General features: G+C 34.9%; 1 protein-coding gene and 1 long non-coding RNA gene across 3 annotated transcripts; one reads left to right on the top strand and one right to left on the bottom strand.

Annotated features, from left to right (window-relative positions):
- Positions 1-1,395: 1,395 nt before the first annotated feature.
- On the top strand, positions 1,396-14,645 carry LOC125656567 (uncharacterized). Of its 2 annotated transcripts, none has more exons than XM_056143967.1 (2): positions 1,396-1,531; positions 10,926-14,645. In XM_056143967.1, exon 2 carries the CDS (start codon positions 10,951-10,953, stop codon positions 12,559-12,561), a length of 1,611 nt encoding a protein of 536 aa, XP_055999942.1. In that variant the 5' UTR covers positions 1,396-1,531; positions 10,926-10,950; the 3' UTR covers positions 12,562-14,645. The 2 variants fall into 2 exon arrangements, with proteins under 2 accessions (XP_055999942.1, XP_055999941.1); XM_056143966.1 differs by having other exon boundaries at positions 1,409-1,535.
- On the bottom strand, positions 13,033-19,770 carry LOC130048017 (uncharacterized). The gene is made up of 4 exons (XR_008796853.1): positions 19,689-19,770; positions 18,969-19,083; positions 15,831-15,925; positions 13,033-13,272 (listed from the first exon to the last, which is right to left on the bottom strand). It is a non-coding gene; the product is annotated as an uncharacterized LOC130048017 (long non-coding RNA).
- Positions 19,771-21,382: the final 1,612 nt, after the last annotated feature.

Here is a 21,382-nt window from a genome sequence, read left to right as displayed (position 1 = left end):
GTTGTGAAAAACTATCTCAGTCTCGACAGCCTTTTATTGATAAAATTAAAACCAATTGATGTAAAAAAAAAAAAAAAAAAAAACAAAAAAAAAAAAAAAAAAATCTTCATGCTGTCAGTTCCTGTGAGGATACCCTTATATACAAATCGTTTTAGTTGTAACACATCCATCAGTGCTTGCAGGTATGATACTTTAAAATTGTGAATCTACCCACGAGATCGAATTGATATCCAGAGGAATGTGTTTTGTCCAACAAAGTGCAAGGGTGGTGGTGTTAAAGTGAAATGTGAATTTTTGTTTCATTCCTTCATTGATCAGCCAGTTGCAGGAAGTTGTGGTGGGATGAACTGTGTCGGTTGACTCCAAGACCCTGGGGGCGCTACGGTAGCCGGATTGGTCAACTTACTGCATACCGACTGTACCTGAGTCAGGTAAATACACACCCATACCTCTCAGTTATAATATTATCTTCCTGATTTTGCTGCATCTCTATCTTAGATATCAAAGTCTTTACAACACGTCAAATGCTACATTCTGGTGCTCCTACATATATAGAAAGATAAATCTCACCTATGTGCAAAGTTTGAACGTTATTTTATTTTTCTTTGATACTTTTACGTATCCAACATGTTGCCCCTTTGTAAATTTTGGCTTAAATCAATTTCTTTCTCTGATGATTTTACTTTAATCCCAATTTGTTTTTCATTTTCTTAACATTTTTAATTCAGGTTACAGGTATTTTAGTTAATATTAATGTTTTAATGTCTCAACACACCAATATCCACGTATTTTTGTAAAACGGAATTCGAAATCTCTTATCAACGTATTGGATAGGCTCATAAAATCGTTTGTTAAGGTGGAAGACAGGGGAAAATGAATAAATTTGACAAATTGATTAATAATTCTTGCCTTGTGTAAAAAACAACATAGAGGGTAGTCATCCACAAGTGTTTGCTTCATATTAATCATAATCAGTTATAAATAATCATTATCAGTTATAATAACTTTAAAATGCATATGCATTAGCATAACTTATCAAGTATATTAAAAAGCAAACCTGAGAATGACTTCCCGTTTTCTCTGTAATTCGCATGAAATATAATTTCTGCCTCCCTTCTTTGTAATAAACCTTTCTGATTTTATAATACACTGACCTTGTCATTCATCGAATCGATGCATATTTCCGTTCCGCTCCGCGGATTAGCACAACTCTATTGACACCGAATATTACCGAACAGAATTTCGTATAGTTTCGGAAATGTGTACGTTGCAAATCAGAATAAATGAAAATTTATCATTTTGAGTAATTTGGCATTTTGCTTACAATATTATAAAATTTATAATGTTCTGATAGTTATCAATTGAGAAACTGAAAATCGACGGTCATGTAGCTGCAAATGTTATTAAACTGCGTTTTTAATGACGTCGAAATACCAGGAAGAATAACACCAAATCAAAAGTAGAATGATGTCTCTTAACTTCTCACTTGGTTAACAGGGCAATACACTTCCTTACTACGGAAATGCAACAAGTAGGTAATGTTCGCCATTATTTAAGCATCTAGGCCTACTTTTTTCGATACTTTCTCCGCGTGTTGGCAAATTAATCAGATATTAATAGCGAGACGTTTGACATACCGTGCGAGGGAATATTGTTTATCAGCCTCCTTGAAACGTATCAAATTATTATGATATTTTGAGATTGTGTTATGTTTTTGAACTAGAAAAAATGTTCAGTGAGAAAATTACTCAAATATGCTCTCAAAGCACTTGATATATTCTCAATTGTTGTTGTCTTGGCTGGTAAAATGGGTGGGATTCTCGGCATATAACATCTCTTGAAATTCCGTTTTCTTACTATTGTAGTTCATAGTCTATAACAAAACAGTGTGTATTTAACCACAGGTATCTGTATATATATATATAAGAATAATTCTATTTTCATCCCGACCCGACCATGGTACAAACTCTCAAAACCATAGTCAGTAAACACGCTTTACAACGAAACCATCACCATTTTTATCACTCAGTACAACAGTGTATCACTCTTGTCATCAATGTAGTTTATCAATATTTGTCGTTTTTGAGTGTTATTTGTTTATGTATTATATGTCTCTTGATAAAGACGCGGGTTGCGTCGAAAATTCGAGTTTTAAATTACCAACAGTGTCGTGGCCTTTTCAGTGCTTTTATAAATTTCTTTACTGGCCTTGTATCTTCTCAGATCCGACACTTTAAGAAAGTAGGGTGTTGTTGGGTTTTTGTGCTTTTATATATATATATATATATATATATATATATATATATATATATATATATATATCTTTTTTCTATTTGCATTTATTTACTGATTAAAATTCAGATACCTGTAATATAACGTGACGTAACGGTATGTAGCTTTGAATTACGTTTTCGGTAACATCAAAAACCTAAACAGAAAATATGGATCTATCCGACAAGGACAAGCTATGGGATTCCGAGATGAGTATAATAAAAAGGGGAAGATAACGGACAGTGATCAATCTAACAAATCCTATAAAGATTATACAGATTTATAAGTAGGGCAAGCACGGTTCCCTGTGAACTAAAGAGGTGGGGTCAGGTGCCTAAGATGAGTAAACATCCCCTGTTGATTGGTCACGCACATCGTGATCCCTCCATCTTGATCACGTAAACGAAGTAAGTAATACTTAATGTAAACGATTCGTGATTTAGAATTGTTTGCTCTCCAAATTGTCGGACGAAAGCAATAACGTGGTAAATACAGTATATTACCAAAGTAAGTAAGTAAGTAAGTAAATTTAAAGTCGGCACTGTATCCAATAGCAACAGATAACATGAGCTCTATAGAACTCTTAAACCGACTATCACAGACAAAATAAAATATCACACGGTAAGCATGCAGAAAATAACAACACATATATACATATTTACACGCATACTGTATAGCCAGACAGTTTCAGAAGTTAAGAATTGAATACAAATCAAACAAAAGTTTTTCACTGTAAAATTTAAGCATTAAATTTTAAATTATTATTAAGATATCAGAAACAATAGAGGATATTTTCCTTTACTTTCAATTATTAAACTACATGGCATATTAGTCTATGAAACTTTTCTAAAGAAAAGGGAAAATTCGAATATACTGCAGAGTTTCTTGCAATATACCACCAACTATCGCAATATAATTTTTCTAGCAATATCCAGTCCGAGTGTTTCATGCCCATTGCAATGCCCTACTTTTTCATTCTAATTTTTACTACTCATTCTTTCGCTTGCCTGTTTATGACCGGTGTTTCATCGGGGTTCGTGTTTGCCCTACTTTATTGCATGTGTACTCTTTATAGGATTTATGACATTGATCACTGTTCGTTATCTTCACCGTCTTCATGCAAGGTAGCTCTTATCTATGTGCACGCAATTAAGTATGTTGAGATCGATGAAATGTATATAACTATACAAACTTTTTAATGTTTATTGCTGGTAAGTATGTATGTACATTGTATGTTCTGGCAATCACGCGATGAACAGTTTTATATGAAAAGTGAAGATAACAAACAGTCTTATATATCAAAATTGGTACCGTATAAGTTTTACATTACGACCCCTGGGTGGAGGCCTCTGCTGGTGGACTGTTAGTTACCGAGGGTCTCTACAGCCCAGTAGCTAAGTACTCCGTTACTAGCTTGAAAATACGAATATGTATTTAATTGTTGAGATAAAATTTAGAAATTCATTTCAAAATTAAGGATTATCTCCCTCATGCATAGCTCTTATCCTTGGACGAATTTGGCTCCAGTGTTTGACACTCTAGTTTTCCTTTTAGCTCTTACAGGTTTATTGTTATTTCGAATTTCCAAAATTTCGGCTTGAACATCACTGAATCGACATTATTTGTCGAAATTCGCATCTGGTGCATCAAAATTGGTATCGTATAAGTTTTACATCATTAATGTTTTCGATGTTTTCATGATAAATAAGATTTCTACAACTTGAAAGTTTCAGTTGTTCGTGTCGTCAATTTTTAAAGACAAGTGCGTGCTTGCATTGTTGTCAATAAATAATTTGTGTTTCTGTCGTATCTATTTGAACTTCTCACATGTCTGTTTTCGTAATCAATGTATAAATGCATGATGAATCGTTCGTTATATGCTCGTTATCTTCACTTATTCATTAATGCTAACTATAATTTAATGAAATGTAAAAGGAATTCTTAAACGTGGTTAAAGTTGTGCAATGTCACCAATCCTCATTGCATATTATTTCGGGAAAATATTGTTTGCTATGGATAGTCAAATATTAGTTTTACTGACATGGTTTGCAAATAATATTCAATGACGACAATATGTTACAATATAATTAATGAAGAACATTAATTTATGTCTGCGGGTCAACAAATCAAAAGTATTTGGCTATTATAGTTTAATAGTGCTCGATACTTGCTGCCAACCTTATTAAACAGGAATATAACAAGTTAATTGTACTACGTTTTGCACCATTTATATCGGCCAATATGATCGAAAAACACCAAAACGCGGACTGCCTATTAAGAAGACATCTATTCAGTGAACAACCAGTGGTGCACGGTTTAACAATACAGCAGGGTCAAATCGAATGATTAGAATGTAACAAAATTAATCCAAGTTATATTACACCCGCCTTAATTATCTTGCACCTAGTTTGGGTCTGCGGTGGTCCCGAGCTTTTGGGCTCCTGGTCTGAGACATCCTCTTCCGCAATCAGTGTCTTCATACAACGTGTGAGCGTGGGTCGTTTTATGCGCTTTAAAATATCATTGGTATGATATGCCGGTTTTCGTGGTTATTCTTATTCCTCATCAGAGGCTCCCAAAGGTACATTTGTTTCTGCTTGAAACAAAGATACACATCCTGAAGAATTAAAAGACACCACAGTGTCGTCCGTTTCTGCTTCATGAAAGGTGAAGATAACGAACAGTGATCAATCTCATAACTCCTATAAGCAATACAAAGTGGATAGTTGGGCAAACACGGACCCCTGGACACACCAGAGGTGGGGTCAGGTGCCTAGGTGGAAGTTCCCCCTGTCGACCGGTCACACCCGCCATGAGCCCTATATCCTGATCAGGTAAACACAGTTATTCGTAATCAAAATCAGTGTGCCAAGAACGGTCTAACAAACGGTATTAAACATGTCAGACAGCATTTGACCCAATGATATGTTGTATTGACGAACTAGATCGTTATAACGACCATAGAATTTGCGAAATGCTGACTTCAATCGAGACTGTTGAAACCTATGTACCATCAACTTGTTTGTCAGTAGCTTGCCTCGATTTAAAAACTGACTACACACAGAACAAGCTCTTGCGTATCGAATCAATCGAGAGATATAAACACCACATGCAGGTGATAATGGAATATTGCTACAGTACATAAATATGGGAAGTTGACGATGGAGAAGCTGAAATCATCCCGTTTGTCATTAAGTTGAGTTGTCAGTTTGCCGTTAATGTCTACTTTCAATACAATATCTAAGTATGAAGCAGAAGTGGACGACTCTGTGGTGTCTTTTATCTAGAGCTCACAGGGATATATCGAATCTACATATGAATGAAATTTATCATTGTTAATAGACAAAACGTCGTCAATATATCTAAATGTCGAATTGAAGGCCATAGCAAGAGATTTCTTCTTGTGTATAAGTTTTTGAATAAATTCTGCTTCATATGAATATAGAAACAGGTCCGCTAACAAAGGATCACAATTCGTGCCCATGGGAATTCCAACAGACTGTTGGAAGACCTGATCACCAAAGACCACGAAGATATTGTCAATAAGGAACTCTACACATTTTTTATTACAACTTCAGAGTACTTGTGCATGGAATCAAAGTGGTGTTTAATAAAGTAAGTTTTTGGAGGACTGATCACTGGATATGAATATTTCCTTTTTCCATTTTTGTTGAAGAAGCAACTGTCTATGATGTCAAAAAGTTTAATCTTTAATTTATCGTGAGGAATGGTCGTGTATAGGTTTTGATGTTATTGATTTGGGAAAAGTTTTGCGATATCAAGTTTACTAAAAGTTCTTTAGAATTTTTTAGAATCCACATTTGATTAACACCACTATTGGCATATGTAGTCGCACAGTAAGTTTGACGTTTCTCCTTCACAGCTGTTAATATTTTCGTGAGAAGCAAAGATAGGGGCTTGGTAGAGCACTTACTAGATCCAGTAATGTACCTTTGTTTTTAATGTAGTTTAGGAATCCAGTATAGGTACGGTAACTCATATTTCGATATTTTATTGAAGTAGATGTTAACGGCAAACTAACAACTTTATAACAAACGGGATGACTTAAGCTTCTCCATCGTCAACATGGTATATCCAGAGGTCCGAGTTTGCCCAAATCTTAATTTTGTATTCCTAAAAGGGGTTATGAGATTGATCACTGGTCGTTATTATAACATTTTCTGCAAGCGGTCATGGTGTATCACGACAGCATTATTTCCCCTGCATGTTGTATAACAGGAGCCCAAACTCCCTTTTGATAACAAATGGGACCTCCCAGATACGTTGTAACTTAGGAGATTTCTGTATGTTTTCGGACAATAGTTTTCTATATTACAGCTCTCTAGTTGCATACTGTCATACCACGCATATTATAAAAACGTTTCTGTTTCCTGTAAACTTGTTGTAGAGATTTCCTGGCAGCAGCATGGAACGTCCAGCAAGTCTCAGTCTCTCTAAATACGTTCAACAGTCAAGAGTTTTTCGAATTGTCTTTGTGTCATTATAATTCAAGGCAGTAGCTTGATGAACCTCTCTATCCAGAATTATAGCAAAATCCCATGTGTGTTGCAAATGTGGCGAGGATAAGTGGTAGCTAATCATCATAGATGCCTTGCGTCTTATCAGCATAACATTGAATCAGTTGAAACACTGTTATCAAGACGCACAGTCTGGCAATTTAAAGCTGGTTCTGGTCTGGGTATACCCTAATAACTTGCAAACAGCATTAAACATGTTGCTCTAGAAATGTGTTCCTTGGTCCATAACTATCTCAAGCAGGATCCCAAACTTGGCAATGAATTCCTTTACAAGTTTCTTGCTGTTGTGTCACTGCTCTGATCTGTGAAGACTTGAATGCATTTTGTTGGTTGGTGGGTGGGTTGGTTGGATATCGTTTAATCGTTTATATCGCCCGATAATTTTTCACCCATATAGAGACGTCACTATTGTCGGTAAAGGGCTGCAAAATTTAGGTCTATCTCAGTGCTTACGGTCCTTGAGCCGGGGGATTTTTGCGGTCTCATTCGAAGGACCGTCCCATTTAGTCGCCTTCTACGACAAGCAAAGGGTATTGAGGACCTATTCTCACCGGATCCCCAAACGGACAACGCATTTGTATATCTAGATCAGAGGTCCATGTTTGCCCAAATCTCTATTTTGTATTGCTTATAGGAGTTATGAGATTGATCACTGTTCGCTATCTTCGCCTTTCATTTGGTAAATTGATTAGTGATTACCACAATATATTTGTTATTTCGCAAACGTAAACAAGACAGAGACCAAAGCAGACAATGTGAAGTTTGTCTAATGGTGCACCACATATATATTTAAAGAGGAGCTTTTCTCTTTCGTAAAGATTTTATACTAGAAGCAGGCAGCAACGTAATGTAATGCATATGTTGTTAAACTACTCGGACCGTGGTGGATCATGGTTGTCTTCAATGGTTTTACACCTGAGTGATTTTGGTGCAAATAGTACTATTGATCGAATACCTCAATCAACCAGCCATAACATGAACTTGTTTGTCAGGAGCCTGCCTCGATTTAAGAACTTTAAGATTTAAAAACATATTATACACAGAACAGGCTCTTTTGTACTGAATCAGTTGGAAGACTTGATAATCAAGACTATGGTGATATTGTCAATTCCTTATCTTCCATGGAAGTCCCATCGGCATGAATTGTGATCCTATATTAGCTGACCTGTTTTCATATTCTTTTGAGGCAGAATTTATTCGAAAGCTTCAATATGAGAAGAAAACATCTCTTGTTGTGTCCTTGACATCTTGATATATCGAGAATGTTCATTTTCATCCATAGGGCGATTCTATATATCCCAGTGAACTCGAAATAACACACTCCACAGTCTTCCATATCTGCTTCATATTTAGTCTACCAGGGCACTGGATAGCAGCTGTTTACAAAGTTTTATGTACTTCTGCATGTGTATACTTACAGTACGTTGAAGTTTCTGTTGTACCTGTCTCCAATAACAGATGACTGTGCATAAGCGGACTGCTAACATGCCGCCATTTTTATTTTAGCCTCGGATGCTGATACGTGAAACTCGCCAATGTTTCGGGTAATAAAATTAGAAGCTCAACGGCCTTTGAGCGTTATCAAACGGGGGCTTGGGGCGGTGGTCCCCGATACGTCAAAGTCTTTGACATAGATTTTACAAAAACTTAAACACGGATTTTGGGGCAGTCCCCATTTATGAAGTGTCTTTTTGGTCAGTTTGGGCTAAAATGTCGATTAAAACGTTTTTTAAAAGTTTTTTTTTCAATGTCGAACTGGCTAAAATACTTTTCGTCAAATAGAAAGAATCAATATCCTTTCTCAATCCCAGATGAAATTCAGTTTCCTTACATCAACGATAATATTCAGGAGAATTACGTAAGATAACGTACACATCACAATATTCCTAAACAACGGATTCTATCACTGTATCTATTTTGGAACAAAAACTATACGTCTTTTTGGATTGTGTTTTCATTTTGAATTTAAAGAACTGTGTTTAAATACCAGTTTTTTTAACTTTATGTCACAAAAGGAATTCAATTTTGGGCTTATTTTTGCTATTTTGAGACGTTTTAACGATTTTCCCATAGATACTAAACCGCCTTCGGGGACACTTAGCGCCATAATTTGGGGACCGGCATATTAGAAGTGTTCTACAGTACGTGTGAAGGGTTCTGTTGAAATAAATGCGTAATATGACATGCATATATCTAAACAAAAAAAATGGAAAAAGTATGGTTTATGCTGCACATATACAAAAATACAATGGATCTTTTAGCGCACAAGTCACAATTGTTTGATCCGTATACTGAAGGAAATATATGAGTACATTGCCACTTTCGTGTGACAATTATCAAAGGAAGTATTATATAGACCTAAATTTCTATGAAGGCAATAAAAAATCATGGTGCGCACTTGAATGACAGCTGCTACAGCCTTAAAATTGATTCTGTTCGTAAGGTGTTCGATACCTCTTGACTTCCTCAACATCATTAAGATGGACCAACGGATTATTTCTATCGTGAAGCGCCGGCAACGTATATCTTTATGAGATTAATCTATGACATCTAACATTAGAAATTCAGCCGTGTTGAATTATTAGGGCCCCGCATGAAATGCGGGAAGCCCTATAGTAATCACATTGTCCGTCTGTCCGTTAACACTTTCCTTGTGACACGATAACTCAAACAGTTTTTATCGTACAGTTTTCAAATTTTGTACAGAAATAATGTACAATAAGAGGAAAAAGCCTATATATTTTGGGGTCATTTCACTTTGTCTGTCTGTCTGTATGGCATGATCTTTGTTATTATGAACACTTTCTTTGTGACACTATAACTCAAACAGTTTTCATTGTACAGTTTTCAAATTTTGTACAGAAATACTTTGCAATAAGGGGAAGACACCTATATATTTTGGGGTCATGTCACTTTGTCTGTCTGTCTGTATATGTGTCATTATCTTTGTTATTATGAACACTTTCTTTGTGACACGATAACTCAAACAGTTTTCATTGTACAGTTTTCAAATTTTGTACAGAAATACTTTACAATAAGAGGAAGATACCTATAGATTTTGAAATCACATCACTTTGTCTGTCTGTTTGAATGTCATCATCTTTCTTATTATGATCGTATTTATTTACCACTGTCTAAGGGAAATAATTCAATTTGAATTATGAAATGCATTGTATTGATGTATAGAAAATTTACAAGAAATAACTCTACAACATTGTGTATGTGTATATATTTGGTTTTTTTTTAAATGTGATATAAAAAAAAAATGCTTGATGTTACATGTATATTGAATTAAAACACGTCATTCCCAGTCAACAACTTTCGATCGGGATCGGAATACGAAAATTTCTTATATCTTGTTGCAAAGTGAAACTGCTTCATGCTTCAAGTTATTGAATTATGTAGTAATTGCACGTTACACATTAGAGAACTGTTCCTTTTAATAAAGAAAGTCACAAATAGATACAAAATGAGTGTACCTTATTCATTACTGTTACCGAGCTTTCGTCGGTGAAAATCTCGAAATGGCGTGTTTCACTGCGCTTGTTGACGGTAAGGTCCACATTTTGTACGTGAGTATTTTGATATTTGCTTATGAATTTTTTGCGCATACATGGTATGTCTCGGCTAGGAATAATGAAAACTTTCACATCTATGTATGTAAAGACATATTAATCTCTATTTTTAAAAATGTAGAACACTTTTATCAAATGACAATGTGTTTGAAAACGCTTAGAGCCCCGATGTCAGAATTTCCTTTTCCAAGACATCAATATGTCAAATTCATAATCCTATTCGAATAGTATGTACCATATTTTGTACCAGTTTTCCATTTTGAATCCCCTATTACAATGAGATTTTGTTGCACTCTGTTGTGTTTGAGTGGATGTCATGAGTGTGTGTCAAACAGAAGTAATTTAAATTTCATAATAACCCGTAGATCCTATATCTTTGTAAAACGGCCATACATCGTAAGTTATGTCCTAGGAATAATTCTAGGATTCACGACTTTTTGTAAAACAGTCCCCTGATCCGTATTTACCCTACATTTTGGATTTTTAAGATCGATCACTGATCGTTTTCTTAAAGTTACTTTTCCATTTTTTTAAATTTTAGATATGATCAACAAACGGGAATAAAAATGACCACGTTCGTCACTCAGTCGGAGGAACTGATCATCTGTGACCTAAGCTGTGTCAATCCCGTCCAGCAATTCTGTAACAGCTGCCAAGTAGGTCTGTGTGGAGACTGCATCAACAAACATGTTGATAGCCTGAAGTCTATAAAACATGACATCGTTCCTTTCATAAAGCGCACAATCGAGCTGGTGTTCTCTCAGTGTACGTCTCATCCCAACCAGAGATCCGAGGCCCATTGTAAACAATGTGATGTTCCAGTCTGCATTAAATGTGTTGTGGGTCCTCGTCACAAAGGGCATGATATTGAAGATATGGCAGACATCGTTGCCAAAAAGAAAGAAAAAATTAAAAAAGAAACGGAAGAAATGGAGAAAATTATATCCAAGAACATTGAATGTGATGCAAATGCTGAAGAGAAATTGTCCAAATCCCTGACCTACAATTCTGACTTAGCAAAACAAGCTGAAGATCAAAGAAAGATATGGCACCTAGAAGTAGACAACATATTTGACATATTCGATTCGTTGATCCAGTCAATCCAAGATGAAGAAATCAAAATTTTGAAATCCTACCAGTCGGAATTGAGAAGTCAGAATTCCCTTATGAATCAAACTGTACATGAAAATAAAGATATTCTGAAGTCCAACAACGCCTCTGATGTCAACGACCATAAATCGAAACTAAATCGTGGTGTTATAGAAGTACCTGATATAAAGCAGTTACCCCTCATAACAAAAGCGGATCAAGGAAAGCAACTCTGCATAGAGTTTAGAGAATACAAAGCTACAATGACTCTGACAACACTGCCCCGTCTCAGAGATGCCAAAGAGATTGCCAACATTCCAACAAATCTCACAAAGTTAGCTAAAGTAGCCTGTATTAAATCCGGAAAAGCTTGGATCAGTGGAAAAGATGAAAAGATACAATGTGTTGACATACATGGAACTGTACAAGACACTGTCACCAGTACATGTTTTGATTTCCCTACAGACATTGCAGTGAACAAACAGGGAGAACTTATTTACTCTGATTACATTAACAGAACTGTGAACATTATCAGGCACAATCCAATGATCACAATACCACAAGGTTGGCATCCAATGGGACTGTGCTGTACCAGATCAGATGATATTTTGGTCAGTACAAAAACTACTGATAATTGCCACTGCAAAATTGTCCTTTATCAGGGACAGAGTGTCATACAGGAAATAAATCAAGATGAACACGGCAACCCAATCTATCAAGGAGGGAGCTATGAAGTGTTTGTGACAGAGAACAACAACGGCGATATCGTAGCTTCTGATCTTAATGCAAAGGCAGTGGTAGTGGTAGACAGGACAGGAAAAGTCAGATTTCGATACAACGACAAACCACCGACGGGACAGGAGCCATTTAGTCCAAGACAAATAGCGACCGATTCCATGGGTCACATCATTGTGGCAGATCCCGATAATGCCTGTCTACACATTCTAGATCAGAATGGACAATTCATCAAATGTGTGGACGATTGTGGATTAAATGAATGGCCCACTGGGTTGAGTGTGGATAGTGAAGGGAGGTTATGGGTGGGTTCATATAATTCAGGTGAACTGAAAGTGATCCAGTATATCTAATGAACATCTGAATATTCGCATCCGTAGATCACTTCTATACCATGCGTTTGTCTTGAAGATTGTTAACATGTATAAAACATTAGTGTGAAATGTCATGAACACAGAGGGTACCAAGTGATGGTACTTGTGCTTAGTCCACTCCTAATTATGAGAACATGATAGTAAAAATAAATTCATCTTCAAGTATATTGATATTAGTGCAATGTCTAGTGTAGGAATACCTTGATATCTGCCTCTTTCAATATTTAAGCTATAATTTAATTACTAACACACCAGTTTGTCCATCTATACAAACTTTGCCATCAAGCGAGGCAGCAAGAGATGAAAACTTTGGATTTACTACCAATCCACAATCATGAATATGTACCTTCGGGAACTTTCCAATATACCTTTCTTTAGCCATGTTTTCACGGCATTTGCCATAGGAAGTTGCTTCAGAAGTAAAATTCCTAGTGTCAAATATGCTGGAAACAAAAGTATTTGTAATATATTTTTTCTTTTACATATTCTTGCAAACTGGGAAGATATCACACGTTTCTTCCTTTCATCAAACCACATTTCCAGACTGGTCAACAGTTGATATTTCTAATTTCACAGCCTCATCATGTGTTATGCAGGATGATTCATTGAGCTTTTGAAAGTGTCCCGTGGAAATTCAGTATTACTGGAAGTCCCATGTTCAAAAGATGGAAAGGCCTTGTGGTTTTTTAACTAAAAATTATCAGAAAACATTATTCATAGTGCATGCACATGTATATGTAGGTCAAAGTGTTTCCACTTTCCCGATTCTACCTACACTTTTTGCTGCAAACCCTAAATACATGTATTTTATATCTAAATAGAATATTTGATATATGTTTTTCATTCTGCGTTCGATTTTTTCTGATTAACATTTTGACTACTATTAATCTTCATGATCTCTGAATAGTATGTATAATGTAGATAGGCCTGTATTCAAAATGTATCAAATACCAAAACTTCGAATACATTGTAAAATGTTTTAATACTACGAAATGTTTACAACCTACCCTACCTATTTTTGGGGGGAAGTAAAATAGGAAATGCACATATATTTCATTTTGGTCTTATGTTTATATATTTAAGGAATGAATATATTATCTTTTCGTTGGATGGAGGTATTCCACACAAAAACAGAAAGACGAAAACTGCATCATTGCACGTAACGCATGATGCAAAGTTTTCCGTCTTTTTTTTTTCGGTGGAATACTTCCATCTGACGAAAAGGTAATATATTCATGCCTTATCATTTAAATATGTAAAGCATTGAGTTTGAATGATAAAACATTATATGATTTGAATTGAATTAACGAGTTATTTTTGGACTACATTCTGTGTCATTTCGAGATAGGCGTAGTAATTTGTGAATACACAACTTTGAAAAAAAACCCACCCTAAATCCGTTAGGCCTAATGGCGACTTCCACGAACTATTGTTTACTATTGAGCAAACGGGTTTCTTGTGGACTGAAGAATGCAGTTTTGAAAGGATGAGTTAGAGATAAGTCCTGTTGAGAGAAAATTGCTGAAAATTTGTTGAGTGTAACTGGAATTAAGTGCAAAGTTCGATGTCGGTACTAACGAAAAGCGTGAGACACGTGCATAATCATGATGTGGGATGCCAGGTGGGTTCTCTTGAGGGTTGTCACAGCTTCCAGGTGGACAAGTGAGTGTTACAGAGTATTTTTCGAGTTTTATCAGTAAATTTCTAAGGCGCCACAGCGGTTGTAACGTCGTACGGAAGCCTCGTTTCGGTGCCCACTGAGTTCGAAACCATTTAGTCGTTAAGGGCTACGGTATTGCAGTATCTCTGAGGCAGTGTGCGGTGTATCTGGTATTTGGGTTCGTGACATGAAGGAAGTTGTCGCAAAGTGCACACTGGACTATTGTCATCCCCGGTTGAATACATTTAACTCTCAGCCCGGAATTGCAGAAGCAGACGTGTGTTGTTATATTGGGGGGGGGGGGGGTCCTCAAATAGCCATGTTTATTTCATTTTGCATAATTAATTATTATTCATATTTGATATTTGTTTGCTTTTGTTTAATAAATTTATATAGATCGATAGAATTGTTAAGTTTTTCTTTACAGGATTCCCTAATCTATATATGCCAGAAGTGGTGTTAATCAAATGTGGATTCTAAAAAATTCTAAAGAACTTTTAGTAAACTTAAAATCACAGAATTTTCCCCAAATCAACAGCATTAATGGGTGTAGTCAGTTTTTAAATCGAGGTAAGCTACTGACAAACAAGTTGATGGTACAGGGATTTCAACAGTCTAGATTGAAGTCAGCATTTCGCAAATTCTATGGTCGTTATAACGATCTAGTTCGTCAATACAACCTCGCATTGGGTCAAATGCTGTCTGACGTGTTTCATACCGATTGTTAAGCCGTTCTTGGCACACTGATTTGACTGCGGATAACTCCGTTTACCTGATCAGGATATGGGGCTCACGGCGGGTGTGACCGGTCAACAGGGGATGCTTACTCCTCCTAGGCACCCGATCCCACCTCTGGTGTGTCCAGGGGTCCGTGTTTGCCCAACTATCTATTTTGTATTGCTTGTAGGAGTTATGAGATTGATCACTGTTCGTTATCTTCACCTTGCATAAATACGAATCATCCAGAGGAATCCCCAACATTCCAATAGAAAGTACTGCCGGCCATTTTATTCTCGTTGGAATACGATATTTCAATGATTTTTTAACCAATAAAAAGGCGTGCAAATATGTAAAATTAAATTATAGATGTATTATACACATTCGAATCCCGCTAGCGCCGGTAAGTGAGAAGGTTCCCCAGTTTACTTTCGGAAGGTCGATGGTCTCTTCCCAGGTACATTATATGTGGGTTCTCTCTTCCACCAATAATAAACTGGGCGCCACCAGATAACTGAATAATTGTTGAGTGTGGCGGAAAACATCAATCAATCAACATTTGCACATTTTTCACAAGAATAGTTATTTAATGAACTATTTTATGTACTATTTCAATATTCTCATCTTTGGATAGGCTTTCATTGGCTTCAAGAGTAAGCCAACTAGAGGAAGAAAATGAATGTCTGCTCTAATGCTACTTGACAAACAGAGAGGGGTAGAGTTTTCAATAAAGAAGAAGTTTCAAAGTTAAAACTTTATTTCAATTTTATACTAAGTTACCCGATGTTAGATTTGTGATGCTTCTTGTTTTTCTCTTCCCAAGTAGTGAAAATCGAATAATGTATGAAGTCAAAAGAAAAGAAGTACATACATGTATTGGCAAATTTCCCTTGTCCCAGCAGCTGCTTAACGTAGTTCCACACTCCTGTGACGTCATACGATTTTGCAAAGTCAATAATTTAATGACTGGAACATAAATTTTGTTGGAGTCTTTTTCAATAGTTATTGTAAAAAATCTTGTTAGCCATAAAATATTTCTAAAGTCTTAGTTATATTTGAATAGTCAATGATGTGTTTGAAAATATTGAATCCAAGGACAATAACTTTGTTTTCATTAAATTATTTATCAAGTCCATTATGCAATAGATTTCCTATATTTTTCACAAACATTTTACCAAAGTGATAAGGAATATTTATCTGTCTTTTCATGAAATTGCATAAAATTTTAATCCATGAGTGGTTTTGAATAGCTAAGTTGTATGGTGCCAGACTTAGGTTTTTTATGGGGGTATACATACTCTGGAAGCTATAGATTTGAAATTATTAAAGAAAGGTATGGATTTTTTTTCAAAAATAACTATAACAGATGTACATCTACTAATATAAGCAGAAAAAAGGATGTGTAAACCATGCTATAAGGAAATTGTGTCCATATTTGTTTGTTTTTTTAACATTTTGGAGAATAAGGCTAATTCAATAACTTTGCACTTATTATACTAAAACTTGATGAACATATTGAAAATGACATGTGCTTTAGTTATTGACATGTTTCCTGATAAATAAATGCAATTTAATTTTTTGTTTTGTTTTTATTTTAAAATAACAACAGATAACTGTTTCCAGTGAATTTCATAAAAATCTACATAGGGGTACATGACTTCAGTAGTGTCTGTAATGAAAATAAATATGGAAATCCTTAACTAATTTGCCTTTTCTCATTACTCTGAATGTTAATCTATTGATTCCAAACAAAAAAATGCTACCTAAACCCCAAAAATCCAGGACTAAGGACCCACCTTAAGTAATTGTAAAGACTACAAAATGGTTTGAATGTGAAAGATATAGCTTTTAGATTTGATATTAAGGTTTAAACGGTATCAACAGCTATTAATGGGGTTGCAAAGCACAGGTATTTAAGATTATGTTCATTAAGTTACTCGCCATATCGAGGTACAATTATAGAAATCATGCCAGAGTTTAACAAAGCAGGATTTTCCTAATTGTTTAGACGTTCTTGACTGTACTGAGTTAAAGACTGAAAGCATTTATCATTGAACCAAAAAAGTCAGTGCTATTCTGACTACAAACCATCTAATACATTGAAAGTTCTTGTTGTATGTGATCCAAGGGAGTCAATTTTATTTGTTTCAGATTTATATTCAGGAAGCATTTCTAAGAATGATATCATTGAACAATGTAGGTTTTACAATTATTTACAACATTTGAAAGAAAAAAGTTTATTATAGAAAATAATGTCTGATAAAGGAATTTTAATTGCAAAAGAATTGGCAGACCTGTGCCTGCAGTTAAATATTCCACCTCTTGCATCTTGTTGTAAGCCATTGAGTGAATTCGATCTAAGTGTCACAATAAAAATGGCTTTACATTGAAAAAGCAATCAATCAGATTAAATGTTTTAAATTATTGAAAAAAGATTCCAGTGAGTATGCTCAATTGTATTAATGCACATTGGTTTGTAACTGCAATACTGATAAACTTCCAAGATACTTTAGTAAAATTCTAAGGAAGAATTGTCTTTAACTTTGTATTTCTGTTCTTTCGTACTTAGAAATATGTAGCAGAGTCATTTATAAGTGTTATAAACACTAGTGCATGTAATAAATTGTACGGTATCACTTTATGGAAATATAAAATATAATTTCGTGTATGGATTAATTTTGTAGTAATTGATACAAGGATTTCAAGTTTAGAGATTCTAGGATTTAAATGTAAATCAAGATAGCATTTCCTGTCGAACGACCACATCCGCCGTGAGCCCTATATCTTGATCAGGTAAACGGTGTAATCCTTAGTCAAAATCAGTGCGCCAAGAACAGCCTAACAATCGGTATGATACACGACAGCATTTGCCCAATGATAGGTTGTAATGGCAAACTTAGATAATTATCTTGCGATTATTCATCCAGAAAATTACTTTCTTAAACAAAACTTTGACTCTAAGCATAAGTACTCTGAATTTAATATTGAAAAGATACTAAACTCTCTTAGTGACGATATCTACCTTGTTTTGGTGATCGGGCCTTCCACAATTTGTTGGAATTCCATGAGCACGAGTCATGCTCCTTTATTAGCTGACCTTGATTTTTTTTTCTAGTGAGAATGTATTCAAAAGCGATTACCACAACATCTGCAAAAAGTAGTGTTTATCAAATGTAACTTCTGAAAAATTCCAAGGAACTTTTATTAAAAATTGAGGCCACAAAACTTTTCCCAAATCCGCAGTAAAAGTTTCTTGCTGTGGCCTTCAACTATGATGTTGATGTTGAGGTATTTACTTAAATAATGATAGTATCAAAGTCTTTAATTAGGAGATCAAAATATTTCAAATGTGTTATTGAAGTAAACACTAGTTCACTATAAAACTATTACTTACCAATGTACCGATATGACGTTATTTGAAAGATGTGTTGATGATTTTCAAAACTAGTGCACGAAGATAACGTGAAGATTACGAACAGTAATTGATATCATAACTCTCGATAAGGAATACAAAATTAAACGTTGGGCATACACGGATTCTGGACACACCAGAGGAGGAGTAAGCATCCCATGTCGACCGGTAAAACCCGCTGTAAGCCCTATATCAAAATCAGGTATACGGAGTAATCCGTAGCGAAATCAGTATGTAACTAACGGCCTAACAATGGCTATAAAACACATCAGACAGCATTTCACCCAATCGTAGGTTGTATTGGAAAACTGTTTATCATCAAAAATATTTCATTATCACCTGAATATGGTGTTTATATCTCTCAACTGATTCGATACAAAAGAGTTTGTCTGTGTATGATCAGTTTTTAAATCGAGGCGGACCACTGACAAACAAGTTGATGATAAAGGGGTTCTAAAGTGTTTCATACCAAATTATCAGTCATTCTTTACACATAGATTTTGACTATGGGTCATTCCGTTTACCTGATCAAGATATAGGACTCACAGTTGGTGTGACCGATCAACATGTGATATTTAATTCTCCTTATATACTTACTTCTCCTAGGCACATGACCCCACCCCTTGTATGTACGAGGGTTCGTGTTTGCCCAGCTCTTCATTTTGTATTCCTTATAGGAGATCTGAGATTGATCACTGTTCGTTATCTTCCCCTATTTCAAATGTTAAGAAATTTAATGACAATTATAGAAAGAAAAATATATCAGTACTAACTTATACAATATCAGTGTTCGATCCTGTTACAAATCGGCTGTCAAGTCCGTCTAAAAATCTTGATCAGGTAAGGTTGTTGTGTAATACTTGTACTTGATTGACACTTGTGACTTAGATGGCTCTGGACGTTCAATGTTTATCACTTCAGTAGAAAGATGACGTAACACTGATTACATGACTGTACGTTTCGTGAATATTCCAGAAAATGGAATTTTATTATGAGTACATTGTGAATAGTATGATTAAAGCTGCATGGTCCGAATTACAATATATTTTTCCATCTCGTAAAAACGCTATTAAATCATCGCACGTATGTAGTTATGAGGTTGTATGACATATCATACATCATTTCACCTGTTTTAACCAAAATTGTTTGATTTTAAATCAATGTTTACATATAACCACGTCACTCTGGCATTTCAAGTGACAGTCACGTGACCAGTTCAAACTTTCAGATCATCGGTGGTCTTATCTGTGTAAAGATTTGTATTTTGTTAAAACAGTACCGTGCCATAAGTTTAATAGAAATAAAAATATCAAATACCTCTTAGTAATTCGTTGTTTTACGCTCTTTCAGCCTTAAAACTAGACAGTTGCGTATGAGTTATACATCATGTTGGGATTCCCCTGATGCGCCTGGGTCTATTTATAGACGTCTAACACTGTATAATTTATGGGATACTTTATATCTGTACCACTCTATATTTACTTTCTAAATAATATCCTCACTGTTTTCTTTTACATGCACATGTTTTCAAACATGTAATTAAGGGAAAGTTAATAACTTTATGAAGTAATTAATCTGCTTTAAAATAATTATGTACAAAAATAATACATGAACATCGGGTCATACAGTTTTAAAAGCTCCGGTAGAAAAGCTCTTTAAGAATTTGGATGTCTATCTGAGTACTATAATTACCGGAATTTCATTGAAATTAACAGCCGACTTACTGTTTTAGGTGTAGTTTCAGCTCGTGATTGGACGGTGTTATTGTTTACCTATTGTACGTTAGTACTTCGTTATCATTTATGATTTTCTTTCAATAATTGTAAATAAATCTTATCAATTGTTTAATTGTTTTTGTTGGTAAATTCTGCTGCTTTATTATGGGTAGATTCTGACCAATAGCAAGGGAGTTGGACAAACACAGACCCATGGACACACCTGAAATGGGATAAGGTGCCGAGAAGAAGCAAGCAGCCCCTGTTGACCGTTCACATTCAGCGTTAGCCCTCTATCTTGATCAAGTAAACGGAGTAATCCGTAATCAAGATTTGCATATAAAGAATGGCCTAGCAATTGGTAAGAAACACAGCAGAGAGCATTCGGTTTAAGGAATTAGCTCCTGAGCTTTTGCGCATAACAATGTGCAAATGCATAACACATCTAATACTGATCCATATCCAGTTGAAAATGTGTCAATTCAAATTTTGAACGGGTTTGGTAGGGACTATATTTTGTGTCGGAAGGATTGATTAATCAAAATGTTTTAAATCTGCATGATATTACAGTTTCATCAAATATATCTTCATTTTATACCCCTATATGTGTATTTCAGTTTTGAAATTTATGATACAAGTAGTGGGAACTAGTTCAATATTGTAATTTATTTAATTTGGTTGATATAGTTTTCCAAACAGATTGCTGATTCTTAAAAAAGTTTAAATTAATTTATTTGAAATTCTGTGTAAAAAAATATCGGTATTTTTGCTAATAATTTAAAAAAAAATTGATTTCTAAACCCCACAATTTTATTTCTACTTTGAATCTTAGGACAAGACCCTAAAAATGATGTGAAATATTAGAAATTGACATTACTCCTGGTATGTCCTTTTTAAACCCCCATTTGATAACATTGATGTTTTTCGCATATCAAGTGCAAAATGGTCTTTATTCATTTCCATTACTTGTACCAAGCTTTTTTAAATATGTAATTTTAGAAGAAATGTATGATCATGTATCTATTATATGTAATGATTGATTGTTGTGTTGACACCAATAGACAAATCACATTTATCTGAATGAATCTTGAGTCAATTTTAAGTGCAAAAAAGTCATGTTTAGAACACTGTGACTCAATATTAAGCATTGCAACCCCAGTTTTTCTTTTTAATTTCCTAATTCTCCTTCAATGTAGAAATCAACTTTGCACTTTCGAAAAAAATTGACATTACTCCAATTTCAGGTGTGAATCTCTTTAACAACATGTTGTATTTACAAATAAGATCATTGTAACA

Source organism: Ostrea edulis, chromosome 7, assembly GCF_947568905.1.
Source record: "Ostrea edulis chromosome 7, xbOstEdul1.1, whole genome shotgun sequence".
NCBI classification, from domain to species: Eukaryota; Metazoa; Mollusca; class Bivalvia; order Ostreida; family Ostreidae; genus Ostrea; species Ostrea edulis.
Note: the sequence above shows the minus strand (reverse complement) of the source record. Positions and strands in the feature narration are given on the sequence as shown.